The sequence below is a fragment of the Microtus oregoni genome, unplaced genomic scaffold (genome assembly GCF_018167655.1).
Source record: "Microtus oregoni isolate MIOR12 unplaced genomic scaffold, Mior012 000043F_ref0000047, whole genome shotgun sequence".
Classification (NCBI taxonomy): Eukaryota; Metazoa; Chordata; class Mammalia; order Rodentia; family Cricetidae; genus Microtus; species Microtus oregoni.
Window position 1 is genome coordinate 7,618,521 of NW_024543210.1, and position 14,433 is coordinate 7,632,953.

Here is a 14,433-nt window from a genome sequence, read left to right on the forward strand (position 1 = left end):
ATTTTGCTGGGGATTGAGGTGAGCTCATGTATTACAAACTGATTATGAACTTGCTATGAAGCTCAGGCTGCCTTGAATCTTGGTCCTCCTGCCTTTACCTCCCAAGTACTGAAATTACACACGTGCTCCAAACTCAGATTTTACAACCAATTGCATGGATAAATTTTTAAATACATCCTTACACTTTCTCCATTTCTAGTGAAACATAATCCTTAAAATGGCTATTTCCTAATGTCCAGGATTTGTTTTTACTTAACAGGTTAAGAATCTTACAAGAGAAAAATATTACTTAAAACTTTGAAAATTTACAGAACAATGCCATTCCTTTCTCCAGGATGATCACCCCCCCCCTTGAAAGTGGATGATACATTTATGACAAACACAATCTCTATGGTGCCCCTCCCTTTCAAGAATAACAGGGCTATTTCATACAATTTAAAATCCTAAATAAAGAGCTGGGCGGTGGTGGTGCATGCCTTTAATCCCAGCACTTGGGAGGCAGAGGCAGGCGGATCTCTGTGAGTTCGAGACCAGCCTGGTCTACAAGAGCTAGTTCCAGGACAGGCTCCAAAACCACAGAGAAACCCTGTCTCGAAAAACCAAAAATAAATAAATAAATAAAATCCTAAATAAAGGTAGTACTTTCAAGGCATGCTTCACACAAACTCAACCAACTTTCAATTTACTGCAAACTAACAACTCCACTTCAGGTTACAGCATAACTGGTGTTTCATATGAAGACACTTAAAACTACTAGAATCTGTGAGTTCCATGAGTCTAAGACAGCCCCCAGCGTGCCTTGAGGGCATTTGTGCAGAGGAATTAAATCTTATATTCTTTGACACTCAGAATTTAAAATTTTATGAAATAAGCATGTTGCTACATCTTTCTTTTTTTTTAAAGTATTTTTAAATAAAAGTTTGACTGCCTCAGGTGTCCAGAAAAAAATATGAATAACCCTTTGCCAGATAAAAACCTTACAGGCACTCCAGCAAAGACTCAGAGGTGTTGAAAAACTGCCAGTGCCTTTCACGCAGCTCTAGCAGTATCTGTGGATAAAAACTGGAGTGAGAGCCGGGTGGTAGTGGCGCACGCCTTTAATCCCAGCACATGGATGGATCTCTGTGAGTTCGAGGCCAGCCTGTTCTACAAGAGCTAGTTCCAGGACGGGCTCCAAAGCTACAGAGAAACCCTGTCTTGAAAAAAACAAAACAAAACAAAACAAAAAAAAAAAACCTGGAGTGAGGTCTATTCCATGCTAGCATTTATCTTTCCTAAAGTTGAAGCTACTAAAGCACAAGTTCCCCTCTTTCTCCAGCTCTTATAACTACAGATGAGACAGGGAAAGGAAGTGTTCATATTTGAGACTTAGCAACTGAGGAACACTGGTCTTTGAGGTCTTATTTTTCTTGATGCAACTATGTCTCATGTATGGTAGTTTTCAAGTGTTGGCATATTGTTAAATACTCATTGGTCATCTCCTCGACATTAAAAAACAATTATCTGCCAACGGAAAGTAATCTAGAGAATGAGCAAGGAGACACAAGCACTTTGATACTATGCTACTTCTGCCACTCTCACTGACAACACAGTGCTCCCGGACACAACAGTTAAACTGGCTCCATCACTGCTTTTTCATGCAAATACAGAAACAAAACACAGAGACGTCATCAAGGTCATCATTCTTACTTTTAATTTGGGAAAAATATAAAATAATCTCGCTTAAAGTATTTAACAAAACACAATTAAACACAAAATCAAATGGTCAGGAAAATCTCAAGCATTAAAGCAAAAATTTAAGTGGGACTTTGCTAATTTTTCAGCCCAGGGCAAATAAAAGTTCGAGTCCATATTTGGTTTTTGTTATTTCTTTACGATTTATTGTAACTTACATTTTTCAACACAACACAATTCATAAGGCTTTTAATTTCTAAGGTGTTAAAGTATTATATTAAAGACATTAATAAAAATTATACCCACTTAAATTGTTAGAAAACTGTTTGCAGACATATTTTTGAAAGGGGAAATAGTAGGCCAATGGTGTGCTGCTAATTACTGAAAACATTAAATCAGCCAAACACATTGACATTTCATTGGGTCTGTGCATGTTCTAAATATCCTGGCTAAGTTGTCAGAATTAAATATAAGAAGTTTCTTGAGAAAGAACTGAAAATAGATAGTTAAGAACTTATCTGCTTGCTAAATAGAGACTGTCACGGTGACAAGTGACACTCCTAGAACTGATGCTGCTGACACACAGTAGAAATGTCAGGCCAATCAAGCAACAAAACTCTAAGACTGACACATTTTATTGATAAAAGAAAAAAAAAGCCCAAAACCAGAGTTACTAAAAAGGCTGAGTCCTTTGTGACAGTAAGGAAAACTACAGACATTGAAGAGACTCCAGAGTTCACTAACCTGGCAAGAGATACCACATATGCCACTGTTAACCACTACTTAAGAGCAACATGGCTGACATGCCTTAAAATACATACTTGTACTTCTGAAAGAAGTTTGGAGCTTCAAAAAGTTTGGACCACTCTGCCTTACTCAGCAAAATTTCATCTGTGATAGCAAGACCTAAATTAAAAACATATTAGAATATTTGTATGTTTCAACCTAGCAATATAGAATTTTAAATATATTTTAAACATACTACATGCATTCACTATAATCTTAAACATTAGCAATGGAAGGTTTATTTCACGTCCTTAGAGCACATTTTACACGTTTTTCAAAAACACTGGAAAATTTTCTGAGAACCACATTCCCAGTAAAGTGCCATTATTAATAAAATGTCATGCTCACAGGAAGGCTTTCTCAAACAGAAGCACAGTAGTTACCTGAAAGAAAAGTCACCCACATAATGTTCCTGACTTTTTCAAACAAGTTATTGCTATCTCTAATAGGCAAGAAGCCTTTCCTGTTAAAAAGCTTTCTTACGTGAAGTCAAGAGTTAGTCAACTTAAGGCTGAATACTGTACACGGCCTTTTCTACCCGATGCCTTCAGCCACCTTGATTCTTTGAGGAATTAAGATAGCAATTAGTAATAGCTTTAAATTTAAAATAAACTGGGGCCCAAAGTCAAGAGTCTTCTCAAAGGCAGGGTTTTGGGTCCCAACTACCCTCCAAGTTCTTTCCTGAAAATGTAAATCCCATCCATCCCTTGTGTCACTCATAAAGGCTATATGGCATCAACTCTGATGACACAGCCTTCAAAGAAGCCAGAAGTACACATCTTAAGTGTGCCTTCATTTTCCAACAATTCTGCTTATAAAAATTGTTACTCTGCAATAAGTGATCAAAAATAAATGCACAAATCCAGTTTGGCAATTCAGTTAAATCACACAACTAGCTAACTGTTGGGTTTGTAACAGTAGGCAGACCCTTCGTGTATAAAGTAGAGCAGAATCAGAAACACTTACCTTGTTTAAACTCCTCAACCATGACCATCCGTGTTGAAACGGACACATTGTACGTGGAGTTCTGCTGTGGGTATGCTGGTGTAATTATAGGCATAAGATGGTACCTATCACTGGGGTTTACCTACATACAACAACAGCCAATCAGTTTCTTCAAGTATATATACAACAGACACTTGGACTTTTACCCCTTGTTAAACTGAACCAATGATTACATTTTACTTCATTCATAGCTGGAGTTGAGAAATAAAAACCATGTCAGGAGACTGTTTTATAGAAACTTTTTACAGAATGAGAGATCTAGCCAATAGTCTGTTCCCATGCTGGAGGCATGACTACCTTGAAACCTGACTGCGTGCACCTGCTGGGCAAAAACAAAGCAAAACAGAAAGATGTAGTTGTAAATCTATTGCTTTTCCTTATTCAGCAGCATAAATGAGGATGCCTGCAGAATTACACTTTTAAGTGTTCTTACTTATAAAACTCAGTTTAAATAAGATTGGACTGACCCTCCAAACTTTCAGCTACCAAAAGCTTACGCTTATTAGCACAGGGCAGAACAGCTCTGGGCTGTTGAGACAACAGGCTGATATCTGTACACTAAAGAGTTCATCACCACAGAAGCAACTACAACTCACTCTCCCTTAAACGCCTTCAAGCTTAGGCAACATGAAAGCGCACAGTTTGGGGCTGAGCCTGACTGAAATTAAAAGGCTTTGATACTGTAATAAATAACTAATTTTTAAAAACTTGTAATCTCAAAAACCTAGAAAGTTTGATTTAAATTAATTCCTTTTATTAATTAATCAATAAAGCTCATGTTACTAACATCTAGAAAGTATAGGCAGTAAATGCTATGTGACACTTCTCAACAAAACGGATGCTCTTCCTTAGCCAACACACTTCTGCAGCTCTGAAGCATCTAAACATCTTTTTACAATTATAGCACAGGCACTGCAATAGTGCTTAGGAGCCATCTGCTACATAGAAACACTACGCAAGAGCTTTCTACAAGTCAATCTTAACAAAGTACTTAGATTAAATAAAAAATATACAGGGATTTTTAGTATCCTTTTATTATTTTTTTTAAAGCACAAACACCCACAACTTTGACTTACAAAATAGTTCTCTATGGAAAGCGTTGTTAGTAAAATCTGTGCCAACTGTGTACATTAGACGTGGTTTACAGGGTACATCATTACACTTCTCACACCAGGGGACACTAGAGAGCAGGTCATCTAGAACAAGGGTACTATGAGTGTATCCACTCATTTGTAAGGACTGGGCGGCTTCCTTGAAGTTTATGCAGGTGACTTTTGTTATTGAACAGTGTGAATTTGTAGGGGAAAAAATAATACACTAACCCTTGGGTCCCACACAGGCAAATTAAGATTGCATTCTTCAGGCTGTTTCAATAGCACTGGATTTGGCCATTCCCTGTTCAAAAAGATTGTAGCACTTGATAAGACTACTGGACATTAGCATCTAAACGTACTTTGTTAAACATACAGCATTTGTGAATGTGACCCTATTTTACTCACTTGGCATATACACCAGTCTCTCAATCCTTTCTGTTGACATAGTATCTCTCTACAAAATTAACCATTTGATGTTTTCTCAAACTCATGGCAAACACCTGCTCTGTCAGAGAACTGATAAAGCACTATGCAAATAAAAAAGCGTCAATCTCAAAACATCTAATATGTTCACCTCAACCTTTAGCAAGATTAATCCCATTTAGAGAAAAAAGAATCCTGTCTTCACACTAATTCCATCCACAGACATATGAGAAGTTACTTCTGACTACAGTCAAAGTGATAGGAATAACTGTAAAAGTCAAGGACGTTGCTCCCCATATATTACTATATAATACAGTGAAATGCTATTTCTTTCACTTTAAAGAGATCAAAGATGAAAAATGTTTGTGTATCACCTTTGGAGAAGTTTTAAGTCTTTGATCTTATCACACCTCACTCTTTGTGACAAAGGCAAAGCAACAGAACTAAAGTGGGAAGTAGCCACTGTAATTATAAATTATATCCATGAGTCTAGCTGTTACAAAGCGACTACAAAGGAACAATTCTTGTTTCACATGGAAGAAACGAAGGAGTTGAAAATATAGAAGACAAATCTCTTTAAGATAATCTGATTAAAACCCTAACTTTATGGGTCAAGGTAACCAACACAAATTGGCAATGTCTTGAACTTTTCCTAAATCAAAATTCAACATGCACATCTTCATTAGGAAAATATAACGAATTTTTCCTGGACTAAGTCTCAAAGGATTCAGCAACTACATTATTTTTTCAATCACTTAATGTATTTTTTTTAATTCTTATAAAAAGTGATACTTTTAAGGTTTTGCCAAGACAATGAACAGCTGGAAGTAAGCAAAACGCAACCACAAAAACAATGTCCAAGCATTTAGAAGCATTCAAAATGAAAGTAGAATAGAAATGTGTGTAAGTTCTAACCAACCTATCAACGCATGAGATCAGCACACATTACAGTAGCTAAAGTTCAGAGTTTATTAGGAGGATAGGCTCACACAAGTAGAACAGGTATTATCTGCCTTATGATCCTGGAAGAACTAGGTTAAAGCAATGGAGTTTAGGTCTGCCTTTTCATATTCAATGTCTCTTCCCAAATGGTAGCTGTATCTTGAGCTAAAACTGGTTTGTTTGTTTTTTTGTTTTGTTTTGTTTTTTGGCGGGACTGGTGACTGAACACAAGGCCTTGCATATGCCAGGCAAGCACTCTACCACTGAACTACACCCTCAGCCCACAAACTAAAATTGGAATCTGAAACCAGCTGTAGAAATGTCATAGAAATAAGACTAAACTTCAGTGTCTACAATCAATTTTATTGTAATATAATCTAAAAACATACCATTTAGAAAATACCAAGAAAAATTTATGTACAAGAGTGGATGCTATTGCATTTGGATAAAGCTGGCAAGTTCTTGCTACTAGCATAGCCCAGGAAACACCACCGAGGAAACCTAATATATTGGAATAGATGTTGTGCCCTGTTGATAAGGGAAAAGCAAAAATATAAGTTAGTGTTAAGAAGAGCTTAAATGTTTTTAATAAGCTAGCCAACAAATTCTGAACTCACGTTTGGCCCACAGTTTGATGGCTCTCAGAGTTAACCTGAAGTTGTCAATGTTTGGTACTAGATGTAAAATCTCATCGGTTACCCTGCAACCTGATTAACAGGAGTGAGAGAAACAGAACATTAAGCCATCAAAGGAATTATGATAGTGATAATTTTCTAAGACTATCCTCAAATTAAAACCTTATTTGGCAGAATGTGATTCAGTAGTAAATCAAGTAGTTATTTCCTGTCCCAAGCATCATCCTAAACCAAAACTAACATACAGTGGTAGTTAATCTTGCAACTAGTAACTGAAACTTTTTCCTGTCCAGATGCCCCGAGCATCTGGTTGTCCCAAAGTACTGGTAATGAGCTATTCTAGCATTTAAGAGAAAACACCTCTCTCTCATCTGATAACATTATGAAGCAAATATCAAGTGCAAATTAATGAAGGCTACACAGTAAAACCTCAATTACTAGCAACATTACAAATGTCAGTATCACGAGGATACCATTAATAACAGGAAAAACTATTAAGATCATCAGTGAGCAAATAAACTACCAGACACTGCTCTGTAGTCTACCACGAAAAGAATGTTTTATTGTATTCATAATACATTAACAGCAGGCTACAAACACCTTCATTACAAAGCATACATTTTAAAAGCTGTTATTTACTATTTAAAAAAAAAAAAAAAGAAAAACTCCCTCCAACACCACAAAGGGAAGCAGGCTTTTTACATACCATTAAGGCTTCTTATGCATCTTATATCTAGGTTTTTAAGCAGACTGTCATCTCGTAGGTCCAAATCTTCTGGAATAGTCTGCAGTGCTAATCTTGCAAACAAAATATCAATCTAAAACAAAAAAATAAAATCTATATTCCATATCTGTCAAACTAATTTTAAGGTATTTCTATATTAAAAAAAATTCTTAAAGCCCTTTCATAACCATGAACACTGCAATGGCTACAATGGCCTCATAAGAAGCCCAAACTGCACACACAGGCATTAATCAGAGGCTAAAGCATGCAAATGGAGATAAGAACTAGAATTAACATATACTACATGTCATTTCAACTATAAGAAGTCTACTAATTTTGCTAAATGCATACACTTGAATTAACTTCTGGTTTATCATCTGTAGGAGCTGTAAGCTAGCTGCATATTTAAAGGGGCAAAAATGGGGTATAAGTACTTTGATAGGAAAGGTAGTCCCTTGCTCTGGTGTCTGCCTCTCCTGCTGCTTCTGGGGAGCACAAAGGCCTGTCTAGGGTGGAGCAGATATTAGCTCAGAAAGGAGCTCACATAATCATTTATTTTCACATAAAAAGAAAGCAAAACCAGTAGGTAAATTGGATGTCAGCTTATATTTTAATTATAGTTTTATATTTAAATACTGGCTATAAATATTTATACAAATTTAATTTGTAACCAAATTCGTAACATTTTGTCTACTTATTAGAATCAATAGTTTAACCTTTCATAAAAGTTAGGCATCCTATAACAATTCTAAAACTAACCCCAACTACAGAAAAATACCAGCAAGTAATTCTTTCCGTGTCTCAATTTTATAATCAGCAACATTATCATCAAGTAACTATTAACTTAACAATAGAAATAACTCTGCAGACAGCCCTCTGTGCTCCCCAGAAGCAGCAGTAGAGGCAAACACCAGAACACGCACTAAATCTGCTGCCAAAGTACTTAAAGTCCTGCTAGCTCACACTACCCCGTCTTTTAAAATACCTATGCAAACTGACATAGAGAGAAAAGCTCCTTCAAACACAGACCATGTACTTATTGCCTGAATCAGAACACAAAATTCACATGTGAACAAAATATCAAAAAGCTGCTCTGCAGCAGCTCCAGCCCTAGACCCTTCAGTCCAGTCCACACTTACACTTGCTGCTGGAAAAAGACCCTAACAGGGCTGACGAGATGGCTCAGAGGTTAAGAGCACTGACTGCTATTCCGGAGGTCCTGAGTTCGATTCCCAGCAACCACATGGTGGCTGACAACCATCTGTAATGAGATCTGGTGCCCTCTTCTGGCCTGAGGGCATACATGGAGGCTGAACACCGTGTACATAATAAATAAATAAATTAAAAAAAAAAAAAAAAAAGACCCTAACAGACATATTCTACAAAAACAGGCACGCACTTCCACGACAAAAAATTGTTCGTACCAACCAACTTACAAATTCTTACTGGCAATCAAATGTTTATCTACACTGACCAAAATCCAGGACAGTCCATACAAAAAGCTGCCTGCTAGGACCTTACCTCTATTCCATCAAAACAGAGTTTGATGACTGGTACAAATGCCTCTTCAACAGCCTGTGAGAAAGTAAACAAGTTTAGTTCCTGAAGCTTTTTAAGTCCATGACATGCTTCCGCTACGTTTTCCCTTAGTCTGTCTGGGCCAGGGTCTTATTTAGAACAACCTGGACTCAAAACAGTCACTCAGTTGAAAATATCCTGAACTTCTGATCCTCCTGCCTCTAATCCCCAAGGGTCCACATTACAGGTGTGCTACATGTGGCTATTATTGGCACTTGTTAAAATAAGGAACTTGAAATTGTTTCAGGATAATTTAGCTGGGAGTAGGGAGTGGGCAGCAGGAAGAGAGGAGGAAAGGGGAATTATGGTGAGTATATAAAATGAAGGTAAAATTTAAAATTAAATAAATGAAAGATAATTTAGCAGAATCCCAACAAAAAATAAGTTCTTAGCAATGAAATTTAACACTCAAAATCCTTCATATCTGTCATAGTATGTCAGCTTTTTCATTACTTATCTGCTTCTATTTCCTAATCCCCCCTCCCCAGCTATTTACTAATTTCTAAGTATAGGTTTATCATTCTAGTTTTGTTATAAAATACACAAGGCAAATGCATGTTGAGTACTCAAAATGGCCTGGAAAACTGGAATAGCTCAATTAGTGATTCCTCTACCTCTAACATAAATTTCTCTCAAAGGACTAAGTGGTATCTTTTTAACCCTTCCTCTCTTGCCCCAATATTTACATACTCTTAAGTCTTTTACTTCTTCTTGTAATTTCAATTTATCATAGAATGAGGTGAAAAAGTCACTCCGATCAACATGTCTTGGTGCAACACACAATGCATCAATATCAGCACCTTAAAAAATAAAAATTCAACCATTACACAGTAGTACAAAGAAATTGCCTTGTATCTTAACAATAATGGTATTTGATATTAGTTGACACAACATCAGCAAGCTCTAGAACTTTACCCCTGACAAACATAATCAGTCAGTGGAGAAAGGCAATGCTAACTAATTTGTATGCTTTTCTTCAGACACACTGTATTCAAATTAGAATTCATAAACAAGTCAGAACTTTCCTTGAGTGCACTTATCCATGGTCTTGATGTCATTCTTAAAACAAACCACAAGCTGAGCAGTGTTGGCAAATCTTTGATATCAGCACTCAGAAGCCAGAGGCAGGAGGATCTCTGTGAGTTTGAGGGCAGCCTGGTCTACAAAGAGAGTTCCAAGACAGCCAGGCTACACAGAGAAACCCTGTCTCAAACAAACAAAAAAAAACTCCACAGTTTTACTGGTACATAGAGCGCTCTGCTGAAAAGCAGTAAAACTAAACTTGATCAAACAGAGAGATCTCCATGGAATCAGGTCAATTCTCAAGACTAGATATTATACTCAAAAAGTCACCTGAAGTGCATCCTACAAGGCGCACAGGACGTATCAAAAGTAAACATACTATAGCTAGACAGAGCAATAAGACAAAAGAAAATAGAGTGCCAAGGCATTCACACGGTTTAACAGTGTGACCTCTTCCACTTGAGTTGTATACACTGGTTCTGTCTCCTAAGACTCTGACTCGTATTTTTGAGAGTGAAATTACTTTAAGGAATAAATAAGACAATGAAGATTAAGAATTTAGTTTCTGGAGGCTGGTGAGGTGGATCAGTAGTGCAGAGCACCAAACATTAGTTCCCAGCCTACATGGTAGCTCACACCAGCCCTCTAAACCCCAGATCCAGGGAGTCAATGTCCCTTTCTGGCTTCTGCAAGTACCTGTCACACATGTGGTACACATGCTCGCATGCTTAAGAAAAGTCATACATAGACAATAAAAAAGTATTTCTTAAAAAAGTTACCCTTTTCAAAAAAAAGTTAATATTCAATGTGATCACCAGTAGCTACAGACCCATTAGCTCAGTTTTTGCTAAGCTGTATTTTACAATCTTACCAGCAATAAAGAAATGAGGACAAGAAAACGACAACTTTCTTGGAGCTTGACTTTTCTCATAGCCAGTGTTACTCTTCAGAAAGGAAGAAGGAATCTACAGAAAACTGTCCAAATAGGAGCTGCCCTGCACCTACACTTCCCAATATAGCAGCCAGCCACATGCTGTTCAATACAGAAAATGTGGCTTACTCCAATGGTGAACTGAGTTATTACTTCACTGCATCACGACCATCAGGCATAGAAGGCTCTATCTGAATTTAAAATTCCTTAAGGATTCTCACTTCCTTGCTAATTCAATCTTGTGTATGACTCATAAAAAACTGTCATAATCTTAAGAAATAAAAGTTTATTAACTCAAAATAAGTAATTACCTACCTTTGGTATGTACTCCTAGTCTGTAAGATCCAAACGTAAAAATTTTTCCTCCAACATTTTCAATTACAGATTGTGGAAGATTCTGTAGAACAAAACAATGGTTGTCAGCAAAGCCTGGGGGACACCACTTCAAATGATGTAACAGCTGATTTCTGAGTTTTGTCAATTAAGTGTGTGTGAGGTTTCTGGTTGTTTTGAGACACGTTCTTAACTGTGTAGCCAGGCTGATCTCAAAGTCTCAATTCAATCTACCTGCCTCAGAATCGCAAGCCCTGAAACTATAAAATTGCTATACTTTAACTACACAAAACTGGGATGGTGGCACGTACCTGTAATCCTCAGAACTGGGGAGGAAGTAAAAGAAGGGTCAAAATTCAAGGTGTCTCTGTCTCTCTCCCCCCCCCCCCTCTCTCTCACACACACACACACACACACACACACACACACACACACACGCACACAAGTCCCTTTGGGCCAGCCTGCCTAGAAGATACCCCATCTCAAAGAATAAATACATAAAAATAGGTTCATCAAGACCACTCAGTGCATAAAGGCACTTGCCACTAAGCCTGACAACGTGGGTAACTAATCCCAGAGGCCCATATGGTAGAAGGACCCACCCAACTCAGGCAAATTGTCCTCTGACTTCCACACATACCACATGCACAATAAATCAATGTAATAAAAATTTGAAATAAAAATAATAATTGAGATTCCCCCTCCCAAAATTATGATATCCAAAAATATTCATAGGAAAACTGAGTCAGGTACCAAGTCATCACAGAGAGACCTTACCAATGGATGAAAAATCATGCACAGGCCTCGCCTTATGACGCCCCATTTTCATCAACTTGCAACACTTGTCAAAGAGCCAAGCTATTCACAGAACACAAACCAAACCAGAAAGGAATGAAACTCATTCTATTAAGCCAAACAATTTTTCTTAATCCTCGGGCTCGTCCTAGGAAGACACACAGAAAAACTATCAACGCTTCTTTCTGCTCCAGCTGTCCAGAAGCTAAGCAAGGCTAATCTAAACTACACAGCAAGATCTTCCCTGAAAGAATAAAGAGCCAGTATTTGGGAGACAGAGGCAGGGAGAGCTCTATGAGTTCGAGCCAGCCTCATGATCTATAGAGTTATAGGATAGCTAAGGCTACACAGATTAACTCAAAAATCAATTAAAAATAAAACTATAAAGACCACCAACATTTAAATAAATAAGAGTTGTTAGTTCAAATAGGGTATGGTATCATGCAACTGTACTCCTTGTACTTGGCAGGCTGAGAAGAGGATCACTATAAATTTCAGGGCACTTTGGGCTGTCTATGGAGGGAGATCATGCCTCAAGAAACAAAAGAATCACTGGTTCAATACAACACTAAAGATTTCTCAAGCTCACGAACTGGACAGAATACTGTAAATATTATTGAAAGTAACCTAAAGATCAATAGCAATCACCATGAAATTCCAGTAATACTCTTCACAAAACAAAAGAAAAATTCTAAATTCATCAGGAGACATAAAATGCATACATACTAGCCTAGGCAATCCTACACTGGAAGAACAATGACAAAAGAACCGTGAATCCCAATTTCAATTTATATTAAAGAGCCAACTGCAAAAACAGAATGGAACTGCCTCAAAACACACAGAGGACCAACAGAAGACCTTAGAAGTAAACCCACAGCTACAGCTTTCTTTCAGCACAAATTCATATTCTTGAACCAGTGTTGTACCCAAATGAGTAGTTCTGTAACTGTCCTCACAGGTTCTCTACTATCAGTTTAATTATGGTTAGTAACCATACGGAAGGACATTTTTGGCTAGCTTTCTGAAAAACAAAATAAGCAAAAAAAAAAAAAACAAAAAAAAACAAAAAACAAAAAACTACGCAGGTTAACACAAAAGCTACTAGTCCTATCTTTATGAAATGGAACATTGGCAAATAAGTTCTAAAAATTATTAGCTTTAAGCTTCTGATATTTCTACCAAGTTGGGCTCTCTTCTTTTTTTACTGTGCAACCTGTTTCAGTGCTAGCAGCCTAAGGCAGAAAGACTGAGTGACAGGAACAAGATTTTGCATTATTAGCACGGGATACTATTAGAGGCAGATGATGGAGCACCATAAATCCAAACCCATCTATGATCATCCACAAATTTTTGACAAAGGTATCAAAAACATACTATAGTAGTAGTTGGATCCCTTTTCACACTGTGTTTAAAAAACAAAAAACTGTGAACGCCTTAATATGACCTGAAATTCTGCAACTACTACAGAAAAATGGAATGCCTCCAAATACAGACGCAGGCAAAGATTTTCTGAAAGACTCCAAGATATCAGGAAATAATACTGGCAAATAAGATTTCATGAAATTAAAAAACTGTGCGAGACAACCAGAGTGAAAAAGTCAGTCTACAGACGGAAGAAACAGCTTTCCCAACTACTCTTCCCACAAGATTAAGATCTTGTATGTAGAATTTATTCAGTCATAAAGAATAAAATTAGGGCCGGGTGGTTGTGTTGCACACCTTTAATCCAAGCACTCAGGAGGCAGAGGCAGTGGGATCTTTGTGAGTTCAAGGCCAACCTGGTCTACAGAGTGCATTCCAAGACAGCCAGAGGTACAGAGAAACCCTGTCTTAAAAAATGGAAAAAAGAAAAAGAATAAAATTAGAGGGTTAGTAGATTAATGCCTCAGAAATAAAGAGCAATGATTGCTCTTGCAGAGAGTCAGGGATTACTGTTCCCAGCATTCAACATGGTGGCTTACAACCATCTGTTTCTAGAAGATCTTACCCTACTCCTCCACTAGCACAGACATACACACAGGCAAAACATACACAAAAATAAATCTTAAAATTTATGCATTAATTAAATATCTTTTAGATGAAAACGGATGGAACCAAAGATCACTTTAAGCAAAATCAGCCAAATGCAGGCTAACCATATTGCATATCATCTCATTTGTGAATCTAGACAGAGACAGATGACACAAAGGCAAATGGGGGACCTTCTGTGGTGAAGATGACTAACAAATGGGGGTCAGGGAAGAGGAAGACAGTGGAAGGTGATCAAGCCTAACACTGCACACAGATGGAAACATTAAATGCAAAGCCTCTGCTCTATGTGCTTACTAAATACAAGTAAATAAAGCACTGGTTCAAGAAACTCATCAGGTCCTCCAGTCCCTGGGAGGGAAGAACAAAAGTACCCATGATGGCAGATGTGGTGCACATCCCTGCAATCCTAGCACTGCCTATCACCCAACACTATGAAGGAGAGGCATAGAGGTCCAGGGC

The 14,433-nt window shown here is 37.5% G+C and overlaps 1 protein-coding gene across 3 annotated transcripts in view; it reads right to left on the reverse strand.

Moving 5' to 3' along the window:
* Papola (poly(A) polymerase alpha) overlaps positions 1–14,433 on the reverse strand; it is a 54,020-nt gene that overhangs the window by 22,681 nt on the left and 16,906 nt on the right. For all 3 annotated transcript variants that reach the window (XM_041633038.1, XM_041633037.1, XM_041633036.1), the window contains 9 exons: positions 11,131–11,212; positions 9,552–9,661; positions 8,805–8,858; positions 7,266–7,377; positions 6,542–6,631; positions 6,314–6,452; positions 4,788–4,860; positions 3,427–3,547; positions 2,496–2,580 (listed from right to left, as the gene is read on the reverse strand). In XM_041633038.1, coding sequence (XP_041488972.1) covers positions 2,496–2,580; positions 3,427–3,547; positions 4,788–4,860; positions 6,314–6,452; positions 6,542–6,631; positions 7,266–7,377; positions 8,805–8,858; positions 9,552–9,661; positions 11,131–11,212 — 866 coding nt within the window. The remainder of the gene's footprint in view (positions 1–2,495; positions 2,581–3,426; positions 3,548–4,787; positions 4,861–6,313; positions 6,453–6,541; positions 6,632–7,265; positions 7,378–8,804; positions 8,859–9,551; positions 9,662–11,130; positions 11,213–14,433) is intronic.